Source organism: Verruconis gallopava (assembly GCF_000836295.1).
Source record: "Verruconis gallopava strain CBS 43764 unplaced genomic scaffold supercont1.17, whole genome shotgun sequence".
In the NCBI taxonomy this organism is placed as follows: domain Eukaryota; kingdom Fungi; phylum Ascomycota; class Dothideomycetes; order Venturiales; family Sympoventuriaceae; genus Verruconis; species Verruconis gallopava.
The window spans coordinates 43,245-61,354 of NW_015622153.1; the positions used below are offsets into that span (position 1 = coordinate 43,245).

The following is an 18,110-nucleotide window of genomic DNA, read 5'->3' on the forward strand; positions in this document are numbered from 1 at the left end:
CACGCGTGCGGCGTGCGCAATGGTCTTTGAATCCAGCTCCGTTTCCTCTGCATGCTGCATCCTACTTCCCACCGCCCCCTCATCCTGCTCGCCTCGGCCGTGTCGTTCTCGAACAGTCGCGAACTCTGTTGGCCGTCCCCTTATTCGGTGGTGAGCATAGGCTCCATCATTCCTCTTGGCGTGAATCCTGTTCATGGGGGATGGCGATGGCGGAGGATCTGCCTCTTGCGGCGCGAACAATGGCACACCACGTTCGTTGCGCTGATCTTTGCTCCGTCAAGCGAGATCATCGAGTGCATTGTAGGAATTGAGCTCCCCTGCATGTAGAAGACAATGATCTACCGTATATGTATACCTTGGAGCTCTTCACCACTCCTTCTTTGCCTCCGTCCAGCTTTCTCTCATTGCCCCTGAAACCTCAGGATTCCCATTGTCATTGTTCTCCCTCCAGTTTCGTACTACGTTCCTTACTCATCGTCCAGTTTGGCAGCTGATTTGTACCACGGAGATGACAACCAACGACCTCAGATCGTGCAGCTCGCAAACCAGCCAGAAGTCGGTGCCGGAAATGAACCGGTTTGGAGAGAAGGACATCTATGCGCGAGCACGGGCGGTATCGCCATATTCTCGAGGTCTCATACTCGCTCCCGATGGCAAGACGGTGCTTGATCCCCAGCCGTCCAACCACCCAAATGACCCCCTCAATTGGAGTCGCAGCAAGAAGCACATCACTCTCTTCACGATCACGCTGATCTCGTGCCTCACTGACTTCGGCTCCGCCATTGGCATTCCCACCGTCATCCCTCAGTCTTACGAGTGGCAGAGGCCTCCGGCAGAAGTCCAGCACAGCCTGAGCGCCAACATTTTCTGCCTGGGCGCCGGCGGCTTTGTCGCCATCCAACTGTCGGAATACTTTGGCCGCCTGCCCGTCCTGCTCGTCTTCCACACGCTCGGCTTGGCCACAGGCATCTGGTCCGGCGCCGCCACCAGCTACGACTCGTATCTTGCGGCCAGAGTGCTCAATGGCTTGTTCTCCGGCGTCGCCCAGTCCGGCGGCCTAATGTGGATCAAGGAAATCTACTTCTCCCACGAACACCCTCGCATGATCAATGCTTGGGCCGGCCCTGTCATCGTCTCTCCCTTCATAGGCCCCATGCTGGCGTCGTTCATGATGACCACCACGTCCTGGAGGTGGCCGTTCTGGCTTTATACAATCCTGAACGCCATTGCGCTTGTTCTGGCTGTGCTCTTCCTCGACGAGCCGCTGTTTGATCGTGAGACGCCCAACGCCGAGCGTCTGGACTGTGGATCAAGATGGCAGCGGCTGCTTGGCATCCCGCAATGGAGATCGCGACACCTGAGACCTGGCCTTCTCTCATGCCTTGCACGTCCGCTCGTCATCCTCAACAAGATCCCGCTATTGCTGATCCTGCTCTGGGGCTACTTCAACTACGCCTGGGTCATCGGCGTCAACACCACCACAGCTATCTGGCTCACTACAATCTACCACTTTCAGCCCGTGTCTCTGGGCTGCTTCTACTTCGCCGCCCTCGTTGGCGTCGGTCTCGGTCAGATCGGAGGCCACTGGCTCCACGACGCTATTGGACGATGGTTTGCCGCACGACACAACGGCAAGATCGAGCCAGAGGCGCGCCTACTCTTGTCCTATCCCGCTAGCGCACTCATGTTCGTCAGCTTGGTCATCCTGGGCCTCGCACTGCAGAACACGTGGCATTACATGGTCATCGCGGTGCGTTTTTAATCCCTCCCTTCCTCCTTCGCGTCTCGCCAGCGTATCTAACCCATGAAACGCGCAGGTCTTCTACGGCGCGCAGCTGTGCGGCCTCGAAGTCGCGATCACGGCCATCTCGGCCTTCATCGTCGACGCGTACCCAGAAGTCCCGGGCGAAACTGGCGCCTGGCTCATTCTTGTGCGCACCACGGGAGGTTTCATGGCGAGCTACATTCAGCTGCCATGGGTCCAGCGTGACGGCGCCGCCGTAGCCCTGGGCGTCCAAGCAGCCATTGGCGGCTTCACCACATTGCTCTTCCTCGTACTCTCCTTCTTCGGCAAGCAGATCAGGCAATGGCAAGGCCCGGTCAATGTCTGAGACTGTTGAACCTCCGCACGATGAGGCACGCGTTCTACTTTCTGCAGTCTTGGATTCAGGAGGTCTGATCCACGCTTTGAGACCTTCCTCTTTTATCAAGGGGAGGAACATTCCGGCACGTCGCTACATGTCTTTTTCATTTCTCATTTCTTGCATGTTCGATACCTCATAATTATCGCTTACTCTTGTAAGCAAGAAATAGCATTTAAAATACAGCGGAACTCCCTGTTTTCTCGCCCGATTCCGTAATCTGTACACGCGCGCAGCTGAAGGCTGGACAGAGCCAAGTGTAACGCTGCCCTTTGAACTTCATAAACTATCCCGCATTCCAACACCTGACCAAAACTATCGCCCAAAAACGCAGACCATGAAGAAGTAAGAAGAGCGCGCTCAAAAGTTCTACGCCGGGCTCTTTTTTCTCAGCATGTTCCTCAGCCCCAAAGACCTCTTCTCCTTACCCACATTGTCGATCGAGCCCTCCGACGCCTCTGAAATAGGGGTCGGGCGTTTGACGAACTGTCCCGTCTCAATCTCTCGGCGGCCACGCTCAGCGATGGCGTCGTACTGCGCGATCTCGTCCGAGGAGCCTCCTATTCTGCGAGCGATGCTCGAGTTGAGCGCGCCTCTGAGGGTTTCGCCGGCACCCTGGACATGTCCGCGTCAGCATCTGGCACGTTCAAAAGGAACCACGGGGGAAAAGAAAACGGAACCGAACACGCGGGGCTGCGCCGTACGTCGTGGGGGTACTTACGTGTATTCCCGCCGCGGCGGTCCTGATGCTCTGCGCCGTGCTCTGACGCGGCTGGTGACCTGTGTGTTCTCCTGGCGAGGAAGACGCGCTCCCCGGCTGAAGCGGCGGGGGCACAAGATGAGCGTCGTGTGAGGTCGTAGAGTTCGCGCTCAGCGGCGGCTGTCCGTACGACGGATCTATCGGCGGTCGTGGCCTATTTTCAGTCTGGGGCATCCGGTACGCGGGATGCTGTTGCTGGTGGTCCCAAGACGTCCTCCTCCCCCCATTTGGGGTGGCTACCGATTGTCTCCCGGGATACGAGAAGTTCTGGAGCGTCGGACTCGCGGGCGCCTCTACCGGTTGCTGAGTTTGCGGGACCGGGTAGGCGCCGTTGGGGCTTTTGTTGCGTGTCTCGCTCTTTGTAGGTATTGGAGGTGTTTTCGGCCCGGTGTTTGTCCAGGACTGCGCGGGCACTGCATGCTCTTCTTTTCGTACAATGACTTCTTCACCCGGTGGTATCTGAATGGGTTCGCCCTCCGTTGTCTAGTTTCATCTCAGTAAAAATAGTCGTTCTCATTGTGGTATACGTACTGTAGTTGTCGTTGTCACGGTCGTGGTCGTCGTCGTGATCACTCTTCCCCTAGCATCGGTCCTGGTCTGCACGGGTGCCCCTTGCATCTCTGCTTGACCCTGAGATATGGTTGGAACGGTCTGAGAGCTCACCGCAGGGCTTGCATCCGATGTCGTCTCGCTGCCGCCGTACGCAGAGTCTCTTGCATTATTCGGCACCAGACCTGATTGTCCAATGCTAGCTTCCTTGTCCTTGTTGAATGGGTTCGAGAGCCGCCATTTGGAACGCTTGTCCTTCGAAGTCTCGTCGGAGGGTGTAACAAATGACGTAGACATTATATCTATACTTCTAACGAAGCAAACAGTGGTCGACAGGTACAATCACAAATAATTTTATGTAGCACTAACTGCGAAGCATCAGCGTGGCCAAGAAGAAGAATTGAGCAGGCTGAAGTGCGCAGTTGTATTAAATCGACAACATAGACCTTGATTACCGTCATAGTCGCACATCCCAGAACATGACGCAAGGCTGCGTGAAGGGGAGGCTTTGACCCAACTCTATCTGGCTTCGGCCCAGATCGCTAAAGCTTGGGTGCGCGAGCCCCACACGTGCGGCCCTATCACAAGCAGCAACAATGTTTGCTGGGGGAAACAAGTGAACGGGCTCTGTTTGCACGGGTGTTGCATGTCGAGTATTCGCATTTGATACGTCAGCGGCACAAGTGACCCGACCCCAGCGCCAAGACCGCGCATGTGATCGGCCTCTCCGATGCTGGTCTTGGCATTATGTGGCTGTGAACGCATCCAGTGCCTCAGCTCATAAATCCCTACTGCTCACGCCAACTTGTCCCTTCCTGCCTAAAATTCTGTCAACTGCGCGCCACGACGATCGCCGCCAAAATGGTCCTTCTTGGTGGACTAGAAGTCCTCGCTGCGGGCTACCTCGTGCACCAACACCACAAAAACAAGGAAGAGAGACGAAGGCTCGAGCAGGAGGAGTGGGAAGCCGAGCGACGGAGAGCAGCCCGCCGCCACGAACGCAGGAGCGGAAGAAGAGACAAGCGTTCGGAATCTGTGCCGCCAAACGAGTATAGGCCTTCAAAAGATACGAAATACACATGCTGCTCACCGCCGCCAACGAAGTCGCGACCCGCATCGCGGCCTGCGCCGGGACAATACTGGATACCACAAGGACCTCCGCCTCCATTTCAGTACGTGCCACGGCCAGCAGCACCACAGCCAGGATTTCAATCGCAACAGCCGCTTAGAACTACGCAAAGCATGTCTCCTCTGCCACAGAAAGCGCAACCATACTTCCCACCACCGCCTACCGTGCCAGTGGCGTCACCTCCGCATCAGGCTGCCACACCGGCCGGACCGTCGACTTCGCCGGTTTCGTATGACCTTCCAGAAGACGCATACGAAATGAGTGGAGGAGAAGTTCCCGAGCAGTACCTGTATTCGAACACCCACACTCCTGAACTTCGCTCATCTTCACCGCCCCTAGGTGAGCGACCACCCGCTCGGTCAGGTCAACGCCGGGCTCGGTCAACCTCGCGCGTCAGATTCGAAGTCCCTTGGGGCGAAAATGGAGAGATGGTTCAAGTTCCAACCGGCGAAATACCGAGCTCACCGCCTCCTCCATATAGGCCATGAGAGAAGCAACGCGCTGCGTAATGGGACGGTCGGCCGGAGCTCCTAATGATGGCATTTTCTGGATCTGGATTGGGGAAGGATTCTGCTGGCAGTCTCCTTTGGAAAATCATTGTAGAGATACCCACAGGGCTTATGACATACGATTACATACAACTAGCGTACTAATAATGATATTTCGATTAATGATATCTACTTTTTTGTCAATCACGTTTGATGAACGTCGGCGTTGTGAGCAAGCGAGACCTGCAAAAAAAACTCCTCTCGTATGTGACGCAAAAATGCTGCAGTATCGTTGGAAATTCATTCGTCTCTAGAATCAAGGTGAAGCACATGCCTCATCTTCGCCGACGATAGCTCTGAGCGACCACGCGCAAGCACCTGCTTGCCTCACCGGAGCCATGATTTGATCGGGACTATACTCCTGCGTTGTTCCATTCCACAGTTCGGTCACATTTCGGTTACTCGTTTTGACGTTTACGAAGACGACGACGCTCATGTTGCGACCTTTTGCGAACGCTTTCATTAGGGTCGAAACCCAGCTTTCCACCGCCCTGTCACCGCGCGCTGAACCCGCTTTTTCGTGGCCAGATTGCACAACCTCGCACAGCTTGACGTATCTGACGAAGTCTTTTGCAATCGGAAAGGGCTCGTTCATTGCCTCGTAAGTATAGAAAGTGCCACCCCCAGCGTGCAACAGATTACGCGGAATCGCCTGGCTAAAGTTGAATTTGAAGTGATTCTGTCTATAGAACAGGTACGAGGCATCCTCGTAAATGGTCCTGCTCACTCGGAACAGGCATAACACGTTCGCGAGATCCAGCCAGGCTCCACGGACAAAGATTTTAGGAAGGTAGCAGCACAGCGGCCGATTCGTTCTTCTGTGGAGTGGCCAGATTTCAAATTTTTGGTTATGGGGAACTATCTGTAGAGACGATCAGCCCTTCCTCATCGGTCTTTGAGCTCCAGGAACCACCTACTTGTCTCAAGATGTAATGTCTAATCTCTGCCGGCAGCCTCTCAAGGGTAGACACCTCTCTCCGAATCTCTGCTCTCGACACGCTGCTTTCGTAACAGCCCTCTGTTTGATTTAGCCAATGGGGACATGAGAGTCTGGAAAACCCATACCTGACTCAATTTCGCATACCGGATCACTCGATTTCGCCAAGCTCCCATGTCGCAACTTGGGCTTCTTCGTATATGTTTTCCTAAAGGAATGATCGAATATTTCAACCGTATGCTTCTCCATTCATAAATTTTAAGGAAAGGAAGCCTCGAAACGATTGAGTGAAGTCATGGTCTCATGATTCACAAGTCCTGAACTTCGACCGGTCTGAAAGCAAGGCTGAACTTCCCCACTTGTACGACGCTAACCTTATTTGGGACTGCTGACACTATCTTTAAACCCAGCTGCTTGATTGTTCCTGAGATCAATCTCCTGTGTCTGTCATGACTTCGAAGAGGCCGCACACTCCTCAATGCCTCCAAAGCGGCCGGTACCTTCAGATGATAGCGTTGTAACTCCCGCGAAAGTCTTCATATCAGAATCGATTCACGATCGTAAATCCGTCTTTGTGGGCTACTTCGCGCCTGATCATGTAACACCAAAGGACCTTCAGGCTCGTGATGATGTGAAATCTGCTTCTCACAGGGTAGTGGCATGGCGTCTCCCGTCGAATCAAAAGACGCTCTTTTCGAGCTCACGGCCTATCTTCAAATCGGGCCATGATGACGACGGGGAGCAATGGGCCGGTCGGAAGATCGAGAACCTGATGGAACAGCTGGATATTCAGGGGGTAATTATGGTTGCGAGGTGGTATGGTGGTGCGCTTCTCGGCCCCGTTCGATTCAAGCATATCGAAGACGTTGCTAGGGGTGCTGTGGATGCATGGCGTAGTGAAATAAACGGCGGCCCCCTAAAAAAGTCAAGACTCGACAGCGAAGCCGGTGCGGCTGTGGGAGCGACAGCCTCAAACCAAACTATGAGACCAGAGGAGCTTCAACGGCGTAAGAAGGAAATCATTGAGACCCTGCGGCGTAGAGATGAGAGCATTGTCACCCTACGACAGCTCCTGGAAGAGAAGAGGGGAGTGAACAAGCCCAAGTCATCAGCAGGCAGAGGTAATGCTTCGCCGAGTACATCTGTGAATTACGAATCCATGCCGTACAACAGACTTCATGCGCTGGAGAACGCACGCGACATGACAATCGGTTTCCTGCTCAAGGAGATTGACAAGGCTGAAGCTGAAGCTAAAATTCGAAAGGAGGAAGAAACTCAGAAGCAGGAACAAACAGAAGCAGCTCTGAGGGCTGAAGAAAAAGAGGAGCTTGAGCTGGACGAAGCGTGGGCGGAGATGGAAAGTGCATTAAATGCAGTCAACGCTTCGAAACACGACACATAAGTTTACGAATATTGCATTGACATGGATCATGTCATCGGCTCATCTAGTCAAGTCAATTGACATGATTCAATGATTGTTTGACCAGAGCATTGAAGTGATCCCTGCGGACAGAACTCTCAGCTTTGTATTCGTGGTTTTTCTCGGCCTCTTCCCTGTTCCGCTACATTCATGTATACCGGAAAGAGATGTTGGAGCCTTGAGTATTTTCTTTGACGTCAATTCTGCTGCGGTAATAGGCTCTTATATCCTCATGTTGCATTCAGCATGTGACTGAGCTTTGTTGACCAAAAAAGGTTTCGCAACAATTGAAGGGAAGTCTCGCACTAAGCATGGGACTTTAGGCAGTTCCTATTGTCCAGAGAAGATGATTCTAATGTACTCGTACCCTTTCATTCCGATAAGTTTGTCATCTGCTGAGGCGTATGGTCCTGGGAAGCTAAGCATTCTTCTATTCCAACACTATAGAAAATGGTCCTTCTCATCCAATATTTTCAGTCAGTGTAGCTATTTGTCACTATTGAACAGAGCCCGAATCTGTTGCTTCACGAGAACGCCGATTAAATATTGGCTTAATTGCTGGCGCCATGATGAGAGTTGTGGCGCAACTACATAGTTTGGAGAAGTACAATTTAGTATAGCGACTCATGACAGCTACGAGATATTTAAGAATCGAGATATGAGTTCGTTTCGCCTCAATTGACTATGCAGATGTCTTTCCCAATGATACTATTTGGTGGAAGTGGTAATCTTAAGAATCTCAAGGGCGAGTTAGCGGTGACCGTGCTAGTGCAGTTCTACATGTACAGTAATGCATGGGCGTGCCAAGACTTCCGCCCCGGTCTCCACAAAAATTTCATAGTCAACGCTTGGATGCTTGGAGTCATAGCCATAGCTGAGCAAAGATAGTTTTCGTGTATATAAATCCCGCACACGGTATTCTGCTCTCTTGACGTTCATTATTCGGTCAATTGGCTTGTATGCTCTGTATTCTGATCTGAAAGGGCGTCCTTTACTTCACAAATTGCATCAACTGATACCGCGCCCGTTTAATTAAATCCAATCCACTACCCCGCAAGCGGACACTGGCAATATGTCTAAAAAGACTGTACTTCACCTGCGGAGTGAAACCAAGTTGTACGAGCATAGATCATGTTTGACACCGTCCACCACCAAGGCCCTTATTGACAGCGGCCGTTTTGAAGTTCACGTCGAACGCTCGCCCTCGAACCCAGACCTCAAGCGCATTTTCGATGACGAGGAGTTCGAAAAGGTCGGCGCTAAGCTGGTGGAGAACAATTCATGGCCTAAAGCGCCGAAAGACCATATCATAATTGGCTTGAAGGAGCTCGACCCAGAGTCGTGGCCGCTGATTCACACACACGTTCAATTCAGTCATTGCTACAAGGGACAGGCTGGGTGGCAGGAAGTGCTGTCTCGCTTCCCCAGGGGCGGTGGCACGTTGCTTGACCTTGAGTTCCTCGAAGTGAATAAGCGCCGAGTAGCGGCATTCGGATTCCATGCTGGTTATGCTGGAAGCGCTCTGGCGTTGAAGGCTTACGTTCACCAGCTGGAACACAACGGCGAGCTACTTCCGTCCGTCGCAACATTCACCGACGGAAGAGGGTACTACGAAGATGAGGGGCAGATGCTCAGCCAGCTGCGAAGCGAGCTGAAGCGGGCAACCGAGATCAAGGGTCGTCCGCCTACTGTGTTTGTCATGGGTGCACTCGGTCGTTGTGGTCGTGGAGCAGTCAGTTTGTTCGAGAAGGCTGGTCTGCCAACAGAGAACATCATCAAGTGGGATATCCAGGAGACGAGCCAGAAGCAGGGACCGTACCAAGAGATTGTGGACAGTGACATTTTGTGAGTCCTATCAACTAGTCAATCGCAATGAGTCCTTACTAACGAGTTGCAGCGTAAACTGCATCTACCTCTCCCAGCCTATACCTCCATTCATCAACAAGGAGATCCTCTCGCAGCCGTCTCGCAAGCTGTCGGTAATCTGTGATGTCTCTTGCGACACCACAAACCCTCATAATCCTATTCCGGTCTACACAGTCAACACAGTCTTTACTGCCCCAACAGTGCCAGTAGAGCTGCCTAACAACGAAGGATCACCATTAAGTGTCATCTCCATCGATCACTTACCCTCGCTGCTGCCAAGAGAGTCGAGCGAGGCTTTCTCGAATGACTTGTTGCCTTATCTATTGCAGCTCGACAACTGGCAGAGTTCTGATGCGCCGGTATGGCAAGGCGCAAATGAATTGTTCAAGGCCAAGGTTGCAACCTTGCCAGAAAACATGCGGCAGCTCGAGGTTACCGAGGCGTAGGGTCAAGGTCATGTTGCAAAACTTCATGATTAGGTACGCAAGCAGTGATCAAACAGTGTTCTAGACAAAATTTAGCCAGTATCGCAAGATAACAAAAAAAAATATGAATTATGAAGGTTCCGAGTACGGTATTGGGCACCCTCATGTCATAAAGTCTGTGCCTAATTCTTCCATACAACTTTACAATGTACTGTCGAAGCATAAAATGATATCGAAAGTCCTACGCATGGCCTTCACGTGTATCCGTCCCTCATAACTTTTTGAAGGGTAGGGGGCACAGCTGTGTACAACAATACTGCGTTCGCTAGGCTGTAGATTATATCTTATTTTTTGCAAGGCATTCAAACGGCTTACGGGAAATTACACCTCTTCATCAACACGAGAAATTCTTCTCAGCTTTGCGGGAGACATCAACTGGACTTGCACCCAAGGCGTTGCAGATACTTGAAGCTAATGTCTTGCTGAGTTGTCAGTCTCTATATCGCAGGCTTTTCACCCTTCAGTGCCTTCTTTAGCATCTCAATCTGCTCCCTCACCGCACTTCGGCTCGTTCCACCGATGCTTGTCCTCTGCTCAACGCTGCGTTGGTAGTCAAACACAGATTTGACGTCGTCTCCAAATCTCTTATCAACGTTTTGCAACTCCTGGACGGTCAGCTGATCCATCGGTCGCTTTTCTCGCTCTGCAAGTGCGACCACGCGGCCGGAGATGTGATGCGTTTCCCTGAATGGCACGCCCTTTCGGACTAGATACTCTGCAAGATCAGTTGCCAGCATGTCTGGCGTGAGCGCCGCCTCCATCTTTTCCGGGAAGATTGTGAGGGTGCTAAGCACGCCCGTTGCGATCTGTATGCTGTCGCCAACAGTCTTCACATGATCGAGCATGAGCTCCCACGATTCCTGCAAATCCTTGTCGTAGGTGGAGGGAATGCCTTTGCAGACCATCATCAGGCCAGCCAGCTGACCAAATGCGCGACCTGCTTTACCTCGCAACAGCTCGAGCGAGTCTGAGTTCTTCTTTTGAGGCATCAGAGATGAGCCTGTGGAGTATGCGTCCGCTAGCTGAACGAATCCAAACTCTGCAGTGCCGTAGATGATGAGATCCTCCGACATGCGAGATAGATGGATCATGAGCATGGAGCCCCACTGCAGAGTCTCGATGATGAAGTCTCGATCTGCTACTCCAGCCATGGAGTTAGGCAGCACGGCATCAAAGCCGAGTTCTTTCGCCATGGAGACGCGATCGATGCCAAATGGGTTACCTGCTAGTGCACCGAATCCCAGGGGTGATCTGTTCACCCGCTTCCTCGTTTCTCGCAGCCGCTCCAGGTCCGTCGCCAGCTGCGAACCATATGACATAAGCCAATGCGACCATCTCACAGGCTGAGCTCGCTGCAGATGCGTGTAGCCTGGCATGACATGCTCGATCTCGGCCTCGGCCCTCTGCGCTATAACCTCGAGGAGATCGACCAACCAGCCCTCCAGCTGTAGCAGCTGCACATTCAACCACATGCGCATGTCTGTTGCGACCTGGTCATTCCTGCTCCTCCCCGTGTGCAGCTTACCCCCGATTTCTTTGCCGATGATCTCGCCAAGTCGCCGCTCGTTAGCGGTGTGTATGTCTTCGTCTCCGGGCTTCACCTGGAAGGTGCCATTTTCCCATTCTGCCTTGACTGCCAGAAGGCCCTCCTCGATCTTCTTAAATTCTTCTTGCGTGAGGATTCCGGTCTTTGTGTTCGCGCGGGCGTACGCTATGCTTCCCGCTATGTCTTGAGCATAGAGGGCACGATCGAATCGTAGCGATTCATTGTACTGCTCCATCAGAGGGTCGAGGCCGCCTAATGAGCAGTTATTAGCAAGATGAACGACAGTGCTAATCGATAGTGCCTACCCGTGAAGCGACCTCCCCACAATTTCGTCTCAATTGGTTTCGATCCACTGGAAGCCATATTGCGATCGTAAAAGAGCGCAAAGTCGTTAAGCAATTGCGATGACGATAATGATGCCTCGAAAATGTGTTATCACAAACTATGAGGCAACCTTCTACCTTCCGCAGGTGTTATTAGTCAATCGACGGCGAATTGGGTTAGACAGGCATGTGCAAACTCTGTTCTTCAGCCTGATTGAGAAAAAGTATAGAGTCATTTTTCTGTGCAGGGATCCGGAGCTCTTCCCGTTTGATAGCGCTGGGCTGAATTGTGGCTGGACCAGATCCTGGTGAGGGAAACGGACCAAGGTGGGGATTTTGCTACGAGTGACGAAGGATTGTCTCACGCCGCCGTGGTCATTTTCTTCCGGGTTACGTTCGGAGTGGCTCTTTTTCTGATCCTGATTTCTATAGCACACTTAAAATGCAATTGATCGAGTGAGAGTGAGTCAGTCCATTCTATTGCCCGCTTCGATTAGGATTTGTTTGAATCAAAGTTGAAAGAGCTTGGGGCGGCTTAAGTCCAACACGGGAAGAATTTTTTTCTCGACCACAATCACACCTTGCTTCGCTTCTCAACACCCGCCGTAATCAGCTCTCTGACGAAGGAATTTGCAGGATCACAATGGCAAATCGTGTGGTTGGTGTTCTAGGTGGTGGTCAGCTTGGCCGCATGCTGGCTGAGGCTGCCAACCGAATGAACATACGTGTCGTTGTTCTGGACAAAGAGGCTGCGCCTGCTAAGAAAATCACAAATCATGATGCCCATATCACAGGCTCGTTCAAGAGCGAAGCCGACATCCAAAAATTGGCCGACATCAGCGATGTCTTGACGATTGAGATCGAGCACGTGGACGCATCCATGTTGGAGAGAATGGAGCAAAAGGGGATGAAAGTGGAGCCGAGAGCCAGAACGATTGCGACCATTCAGGACAAATATTTACAGAAATTGCATCTGATCAACGCTGGTGTGAGCGTCGCTGAAAGCATACCTTTGAAGGCAGGATCGGAGGATGAGCTGAAGCACATTGGCGGCGTTTTTGGCTATCCGTTTATGCTCAAAACTCGAAAAGACGCATACGATGGCCGGGGAAATTTCCCAGTCAAGGATATCAAGGATATTCCGGCTGCTGTCAAGGCCTTGGGTGGTCGAGGAGAAGGCTCGCTCTACGCGGAGAGATGGGCCCCTTTTGTGAAGGAGCTTGCTGTGATGGTGATCAACACCCAAAGTGGCTCCAAGGCCTTCCCCGTTGTAGAAACGATTCATGAGAACAGCATTTGTAAACTTGTGTATGCCCCTGCTCGTGGAGTGTCCAATGCGGTCCTACGAGCAGCGCAGGATCTGGCACGGAAGGCTGTCTCGAGCTTCCAGGGCAAGGGGGTCTATGGTGTTGAAATGTTTCTTCTCCCCAACAATTCGTTGCTGATCAATGAGATTGCTCCTCGACCGCACAACTCCGGGCATTACACCATCGAGGCCTGTCCCCTATCTCAGTATGACGCACATTTGCGAGCTATCCTCGATCTGCCGATCCCAGATGAGAGTCTTCAGTTACGCGAACCGGCTATAATGTTGAACATTCTAGGAGGAAAGACAAAAGATGCTCATGTTAAGCTGACCTACGATTTTGCTCTCGCAAATCCAAGAACCTCAGTCCATCTTTACGATAAAGGCGACGGTACTTCAGGTCGAAAGATGGGTCACGTTACCGTCACAGCGAAAACGATGAGCGAATGTGAAGCTCTTATTGCGCCGTTAATACATCAGGTTGATATCCTCTCCGGCGTTGCACATCCTGCCCCTGAATCAATCAAGCGGAGCCCCCTTGTCGCCGTGATTATGGGCTCTGACAGTGATCTACCTACTTTGAAGCCTGGACTTCAGCTGTTAAAGGACTGGCAAATTCCATTCACGACACAAATCACAAGTGCTCATCGCACGCCTGAATACATGGCATCTTTCACTGCTGAGGCTGCGGCGAAGGGAATACAAGTCATAATTGCTGCGGCGGGAGGTGCGGCGCATTTGCCTGGTATGGCAGCCGCACATACATCTTTGCCTGTGATTGGTGTCCCAGTGAAGGGCAGCTCCTTAGACGGTGTGGACTCTCTATACAGCATTGTTCAGATGCCGAGGGGGGTACCTGTGGCGACGGTCGCTATCAACAACAGTCTCAACGCTGCCCTGCTAGCCGCGAGAATACTTGGAGTTGGAGATATTCGGATCAGAGAAAAAGTGGAGGCCTACGCAGCGGCAGCGAAGATTGAAGTCGGAGGGAAAGATAAGAAATTGATGGAGATTGGATGGGAACAATATCTCAAAGAGATGGGTAAATAAAATCCAGCAAATTTTTGTGCTACCTGCATACCCCCAACAACTGGCTGACGAGATGTTTCGGCTGAAAGCCTGTCAAAGATCATAGAGATACGTATCACTCAACGAATGCAGCGGTGCTAAATATTTCAAATATGAACCAGGCGTCTTTTGCTGTTTCCTACGGATATGCGCCTCTACTGCACATCTTTAGTTCTTCGGTCACTTTTGCAGATTCGGAAGGGGATGCTCGGACCAAAGTGTTTAAAGAATTTCATACACAAAGGTTTCGTCTTTGTCACATCGCTTCCCGTCGAGAGCTTTTGGCGGGGTCTGCAAAAATCCATGGATTTGGCCGTCTTTCTCGTCTCGAAGTGTCGGCCAGGGAACATCTCTCCGTCGTTTGGAATTTGGGGTCTGCCATAAATACATCGCGACCGGGAGATCTAGACCAATGGTGAAACATTGAAATTCTGAAGTGATTTGTTAACAGTCCTCCATAGGCGAACGAGACACCACATGAATACAGCCGGGAAATATTGTTGACCCCTTGGGGGTACGGGTCAAAATTTGGACTACACAAATGGCAAAATCAATGTACGCAAATTTAGGTACACTTTACTAGTCACTCCCGCCTGGTAGTCAGTGACTGAGCCAAACTCAAAGCCAGTGCTTTGGTTTCTAGTGTGTGCTTCTTCGCTTGTGGAGAAAATCTCCGCCTGCATTAGCAGAGTGTGTATATTGCAGCGGCAAGGCTCATCATGGAAGCTGCTGCTAAGTCGGGGATTGAAAATTATCATAGGTGATGAGAATTTCAGCACAAGGGGGCGCTATAGCAGATTTACCATCCGATGCATGATAGAGATCTCAAATGCACAGAGACTTATATCATCTCCTGGGAATCGAGACAGCTCTGTTCAATAAGATACGATAAAATGTATTGGCACATCACACCTTCTTGTCATACAAGCTTACACTCGTCAGCAAGGACGAGAGAAGGAAATGAGGTTTAAGACTTTGAAGTAAAGAGAACAAGACAAGAAAAAGCACGTTGGGCATATATTCTGAACACCTTCTGGTCATCACGAAGATAATATTAACGACATGTACTTGCGTCCAATATTTGGTTGAGTCTAAGTTTCTGCATAATAGAATGTAGGAAATCGGTAATATGCACATGTTGGAGGTTAGATTCGACTGCGGAAGCCACACTATACTTTCTCAAAGCGGTTAGCGGCATCTGGCCTCCAGGCGGACGGAGCTTCATCATCGCTTTCAGTATCCTCGCCACGTCCAGCATCCTTTCAAACACATTTCTTTGACTTATCCGTCCCTTGCACGCTCCTTTATACACATAACGTATTTTCAAAATGAGCTCCAGCGACCCAGAGAGAGATCACGCGCTGCAAGAATACAAGGCCAAACTTCTAGAATCAAGAGAATGGGAAAGTAAACTGAAGGCGCTACGGCTAGAGATCAAAGCCTTACAGCGTGAATACGATGTGAGCGAGGAAAACATCAAAGCATTACAATCAGTGGGCCAGATAATAGGAGAGGTGCTCAAACAGCTGGATGATGAGAGATGTATGACGCTCGTTCTACCCATTATTCAAAAGCCGAAGCAACTAACTCATCCCACAGTTATTGTGAAGGCGTCGTCTGGCCCGCGTTACGTTGTAGGATGTCGCTCTAAACTGGACAAGACCAAACTCAAACAAGGAGTTCGCGTCGCCCTCGACATGACCACTCTCACGATAATGCGAATGCTGCCTCGAGAGGTCGATCCGCTTGTTTACAACATGTCGCTGGAAGACCCTGGTCAGGTAAGCTTCGGCGGTATCGGTGGCTTGAACGAACAGATCCGCGAGTTAAGAGAAGTCATTGAACTGCCTCTCAAAAACCCAGAGTTGTTCTTAAGAGTAGGCATCAAGCCGCCAAAGGGCGTACTGCTATATGGGCCGCCGGGCACAGGCAAAACACTATTAGCCAGGGCAGTCGCAAGCAGTCTCGAGACGAACTTCCTTAAAGTTGTCTCGTCAGCTATCGTGGACAAGTATATCGGAGAGTCAGCTCGGCTGATTAGAGAAATGTTCGGCTATGCGAAAGAGCACGAACCTTGCATCATCTTCATGGACGAAATCGATGCAATCGGTGGCAGAAGGTTTTCTGAGGGCACATCTGCAGATCGTGAGATCCAGAGAACGCTCATGGAGCTGCTCAATCAGCTAGATGGTTTCGATTACTTGGGCAAGACGAAGATCATCATGGCAACGAATCGTCCGGATACCCTTGATCCAGCGTTACTTCGTGCCGGTCGTTTGGACAGGAAAATCGAGATCCCGCTGCCAAATGAAGTCGGACGGTTGGAGATTCTGAAGATTCATGCTAGGAATGTGGTGACGGAAGGCGAGATTGATTTTGAGAGCGTGGTGAAGATGAGTGATGGCTTTAACGGTGCCGACTTGCGAAACGTGGTGACTGAAGCGTAAGTCTAAGTCCGTTCCTAACCATGCACTTTCTAGTGCTAACGGGGATTAGTGGTCTCTTCGCTATCAAAGAGTATCGAGATGCAATCAGCCAAGACGACTTTAACAAGGCTGTACGTAAAATGGCAGAGACGAAGAAGCTGGAAGGCAAGCTCGAATACCAGAAGTTATGAGTGGTTAAAACTGGAGCAGGACATTCAATCTGCCCATATTCGAGGCTGGGATGGTTTGATCTCTGGCTTGGCTTGCTACATAACCACCACAAAAAGACAGTCATGTCTGTGACAGCATCAATGAAATGCTTGATAAGAGCATTTTTGCATTGTGTGGCGTATCATATTCGAAAAGCAAGAGCAAGGCGCAGGCTTGTATACTATGTATGAGCGAACCATGCAGAACTATCATAGTTTTAAGAGCTAGACAAATGATATAATGCTACTTTTGGCTCATCTATCCCTAGGTTCTGTGCAATTTTCTGACTAGCTCTTATGCTAGGTACATTGTACCTTAGTTCAAGCTCGTTGAAGAAATTGGGTGATTCAGACATCTTTCTGAACCCTGCCTTTTCAAATAGCTTGATACTTTTGTCATTGCCAGCATCGATTTTAACTCGTAAGTATTTCATCGCTCTTTTCGTACTTCTCGAGGACTTGGAATACTCGCTTATTATCTCGTCCAAATGAACGAATAGATACCACAAAAACGTACGCAAGATCGTCGTCCCAATGCCTTGCCCATGCATGTCTTTTCTTGCGACCATTATTTCTACCTCCCCAACGCACAAGTCGCATTCTCCATCTTCCTCGCTCTCGAATATAAACAAATTTACGTCTCCCACCATCTTCTGATCCCCATCCACGTCCGCCTTCCCACCAGCTAATTCAAGGCGTCCGTCATCATTCCGGAGCAAGCCGTCCGGTGGCAAGCAGGCGATAAAGGTAAGCTTATCAGCGTCCTCACGCCAGGATTTCTGCATAGAGTATTCCTGAGCTAAGGTAAGCGGCTCAGAGGCAGTAGCCTGCTGCAATGAAGTATCTTGCATCCACTCATGATACGTGGGCACATGATGAGCGCTGTACGGGACGAGGCAAATGCGCGAAGTCAGAATTGCTAAGTTCACATCAACAACTCGATTCTTGAGATTTTTGCAGTTTGTATTTACCAACTTGCTCGTTCAGTTTCATCTTCGTGCTCGATTGGTCGAACTTTCCTTTTAGCTCTTAGAACTACACGGCGTCTAGAAAAAAAGTGGACAAAGTCAATCCATCAAATACCATACACGGAGAGCTTGTGTAGCGTATAGTAATTGCATTGAATCAGTGTGTCAAAGGAACGTGAATTTCACCTTTGTTTTGTTCCACACCGAGGTGGACTAATTTTCATTCCTCTCGTTCAACCGACTCACGTGACAGTGCATTATAATTCGTAAAGGTTAATGATTGTTTTCGCTTAAAATTTAACTTATGCTTCCTTAAAGATAGATGTCATAAGCAGTAACTTATATCGTATCTCTGAAATGCTCTGGTCGCAAAAGTGCTGAAGCATGATCGGGTTATCCTTGGCTTAGACCAAGACTTTGGAATGTAGT

At 50.7% G+C, this 18,110-nt stretch overlaps 10 protein-coding genes across 11 annotated transcripts; 6 read left to right on the forward strand and 4 right to left on the reverse strand.

Annotated features, from left to right (window-relative positions):
• Positions 1–331: 331 nt before the first annotated feature.
• PV09_05408 (uncharacterized protein) lies at positions 332–2,287 on the forward strand. The gene is made up of 2 exons (XM_016358911.1): positions 332–1,750; positions 1,818–2,287. Exons 1-2 carry the CDS (start codon positions 509–511, stop codon positions 2,109–2,111), a joined length of 1,536 nt encoding a protein of 511 aa, XP_016213050.1. The 5' UTR covers positions 332–508; the 3' UTR covers positions 2,112–2,287.
• PV09_05409 (uncharacterized protein) lies at positions 2,238–4,082 on the reverse strand. The gene is made up of 3 exons (XM_016358912.1): positions 3,433–4,082; positions 2,863–3,384; positions 2,238–2,756 (listed from the first exon to the last, which is right to left on the reverse strand). The coding sequence occupies exons 1-3, from the start codon at positions 3,745–3,747 to the stop codon at positions 2,511–2,513; spliced, it is 1,083 nt and encodes a 360-aa protein (XP_016213051.1). The 5' UTR covers positions 3,748–4,082; the 3' UTR covers positions 2,238–2,510.
• Positions 4,083–4,258: 176 nt separating this feature from the next.
• PV09_05410 (uncharacterized protein) lies at positions 4,259–5,271 on the forward strand. The gene has a single exon (XM_016358913.1). The coding sequence runs from the start codon at positions 4,312–4,314 to the stop codon at positions 5,065–5,067; it is 756 nt and encodes a 251-aa protein (XP_016213052.1). The 5' UTR covers positions 4,259–4,311; the 3' UTR covers positions 5,068–5,271.
• On the reverse strand, positions 5,227–6,357 carry PV09_05411 (uncharacterized protein). Its single transcript, XM_016358914.1, has 3 exons — positions 6,193–6,357; positions 6,045–6,145; positions 5,227–5,989 (listed from the first exon to the last, which is right to left on the reverse strand). The coding sequence occupies exons 1-3, from the start codon at positions 6,311–6,313 to the stop codon at positions 5,384–5,386; spliced, it is 828 nt and encodes a 275-aa protein (XP_016213053.1). The 5' UTR covers positions 6,314–6,357; the 3' UTR covers positions 5,227–5,383.
• Positions 6,358–6,510: 153 nt separating this feature from the next.
• On the forward strand, positions 6,511–7,609 carry PV09_05412 (uncharacterized protein). Its single transcript, XM_016358915.1, has one exon. The coding sequence runs from the start codon at positions 6,543–6,545 to the stop codon at positions 7,464–7,466; it is 924 nt and encodes a 307-aa protein (XP_016213054.1). The 5' UTR covers positions 6,511–6,542; the 3' UTR covers positions 7,467–7,609.
• Positions 7,610–8,370: 761 nt separating this feature from the next.
• PV09_05413 (uncharacterized protein) lies at positions 8,371–10,147 on the forward strand. The gene is made up of 2 exons (XM_016358916.1): positions 8,371–9,329; positions 9,382–10,147. Exons 1-2 carry the CDS (start codon positions 8,557–8,559, stop codon positions 9,794–9,796), a joined length of 1,188 nt encoding a protein of 395 aa, XP_016213055.1. The 5' UTR covers positions 8,371–8,556; the 3' UTR covers positions 9,797–10,147.
• On the reverse strand, positions 9,871–11,925 carry PV09_05414 (argininosuccinate lyase). The gene is made up of 2 exons (XM_016358917.1): positions 11,687–11,925; positions 9,871–11,633 (listed from the first exon to the last, which is right to left on the reverse strand). Exons 1-2 carry the CDS (start codon positions 11,742–11,744, stop codon positions 10,273–10,275), a joined length of 1,419 nt encoding a protein of 472 aa, XP_016213056.1. The 5' UTR covers positions 11,745–11,925; the 3' UTR covers positions 9,871–10,272.
• A 134-nt stretch (positions 11,926–12,059) lies between these two features.
• Positions 12,060–15,138, forward strand: PV09_05415. 2 transcript variants are annotated; one of them, XM_016358918.1, is made up of 2 exons: positions 12,060–14,052; positions 14,129–15,138. In XM_016358918.1, exons 1-2 carry the CDS (start codon positions 12,348–12,350, stop codon positions 14,143–14,145), a joined length of 1,722 nt encoding a protein of 573 aa, XP_016213057.1. In that variant the 5' UTR covers positions 12,060–12,347; the 3' UTR covers positions 14,146–15,138. The 2 variants fall into 2 exon arrangements, with proteins under 2 accessions (XP_016213057.1, XP_016213058.1); XM_016358919.1 differs by having other exon boundaries at positions 12,060–12,166; positions 12,341–15,138.
• Positions 15,139–15,326: 188 nt separating this feature from the next.
• PV09_05416 (26S protease regulatory subunit 10B) lies at positions 15,327–16,977 on the forward strand. Its single transcript, XM_016358920.1, has 3 exons — positions 15,327–15,620; positions 15,678–16,521; positions 16,575–16,977. The coding sequence occupies exons 1-3, from the start codon at positions 15,407–15,409 to the stop codon at positions 16,693–16,695; spliced, it is 1,179 nt and encodes a 392-aa protein (XP_016213059.1). The 5' UTR covers positions 15,327–15,406; the 3' UTR covers positions 16,696–16,977.
• Positions 16,913–17,867, reverse strand: PV09_05417 (uncharacterized protein). Its single transcript, XM_016358921.1, has 2 exons — positions 17,685–17,867; positions 16,913–17,632 (listed from the first exon to the last, which is right to left on the reverse strand). The coding sequence occupies exons 1-2, from the start codon at positions 17,704–17,706 to the stop codon at positions 16,932–16,934; spliced, it is 723 nt and encodes a 240-aa protein (XP_016213060.1). The 5' UTR covers positions 17,707–17,867; the 3' UTR covers positions 16,913–16,931.
• Between the last annotated feature and the right edge of the window lie 243 nt (positions 17,868–18,110).

Excerpts from the sequence above, each read along its gene's own strand:
- PV09_05408 (XM_016358911.1), top strand. The coding sequence starts at position 509 with ATGACAACCAACGACCTCAGATCGTGCAGCTCGCAAACCAGCCAGAAG. Across the intron at positions 1,751-1,817 it reads GGCATTACATGGTCATCGCG|GTCTTCTACGGCGCGCAGCT; the intron begins GTGCGTTTTTAA and ends TGAAACGCGCAG.
- PV09_05409 (XM_016358912.1), bottom strand. The coding sequence starts at position 3,747 with ATGTCTACGTCATTTGTTACACCCTCCGACGAGACTTCGAAGGACAAG. Across the intron at positions 3,385-3,432 it reads CCGTGACAACGACAACTACA|ACAACGGAGGGCGAACCCAT; the intron begins GTACGTATACCA and ends AGATGAAACTAG. Across the intron at positions 2,757-2,862 it reads CCGCCGCGGCGGGAATACAC|GGTGCCGGCGAAACCCTCAG; the intron begins GTAAGTACCCCC and ends GGACATGTCCAG.
- PV09_05410 (XM_016358913.1), top strand. The coding sequence starts at position 4,312 with ATGGTCCTTCTTGGTGGACTAGAAGTCCTCGCTGCGGGCTACCTCGTG.
- PV09_05411 (XM_016358914.1), bottom strand. The coding sequence starts at position 6,313 with ATGGAGAAGCATACGGTTGAAATATTCGATCATTCCTTTAGGAAAACA. Across the intron at positions 6,146-6,192 it reads GGTATGCGAAATTGAGTCAG|AGGGCTGTTACGAAAGCAGC; the intron begins GTATGGGTTTTC and ends TAAATCAAACAG. Across the intron at positions 5,990-6,044 it reads GACATTACATCTTGAGACAA|ATAGTTCCCCATAACCAAAA; the intron begins GTAGGTGGTTCC and ends TCGTCTCTACAG.
- PV09_05412 (XM_016358915.1), top strand. The coding sequence starts at position 6,543 with ATGCCTCCAAAGCGGCCGGTACCTTCAGATGATAGCGTTGTAACTCCC.
- PV09_05413 (XM_016358916.1), top strand. The coding sequence starts at position 8,557 with ATGTCTAAAAAGACTGTACTTCACCTGCGGAGTGAAACCAAGTTGTAC. Across the intron at positions 9,330-9,381 it reads ATTGTGGACAGTGACATTTT|CGTAAACTGCATCTACCTCT; the intron begins GTGAGTCCTATC and ends AACGAGTTGCAG.
- PV09_05414 (XM_016358917.1), bottom strand. The coding sequence starts at position 11,744 with ATGGCTTCCAGTGGATCGAAACCAATTGAGACGAAATTGTGGGGAGGT. Across the intron at positions 11,634-11,686 it reads GTGGGGAGGTCGCTTCACGG|GCGGCCTCGACCCTCTGATG; the intron begins GTAGGCACTATC and ends ACTGCTCATTAG.
- PV09_05415 (XM_016358918.1), top strand. The coding sequence starts at position 12,348 with ATGGCAAATCGTGTGGTTGGTGTTCTAGGTGGTGGTCAGCTTGGCCGC.
- PV09_05416 (XM_016358920.1), top strand. The coding sequence starts at position 15,407 with ATGAGCTCCAGCGACCCAGAGAGAGATCACGCGCTGCAAGAATACAAG. Across the intron at positions 15,621-15,677 it reads ACAGCTGGATGATGAGAGAT|TTATTGTGAAGGCGTCGTCT; the intron begins GTATGACGCTCG and ends CTCATCCCACAG. Across the intron at positions 16,522-16,574 it reads CGAAACGTGGTGACTGAAGC|TGGTCTCTTCGCTATCAAAG; the intron begins GTAAGTCTAAGT and ends AACGGGGATTAG.
- PV09_05417 (XM_016358921.1), bottom strand. The coding sequence starts at position 17,706 with ATGAAACTGAACGAGCAAGTTG. Across the intron at positions 17,633-17,684 it reads GAAACTGAACGAGCAAGTTG|CAATTCTGACTTCGCGCATT; the intron begins GTAAATACAAAC and ends ATGTGAACTTAG.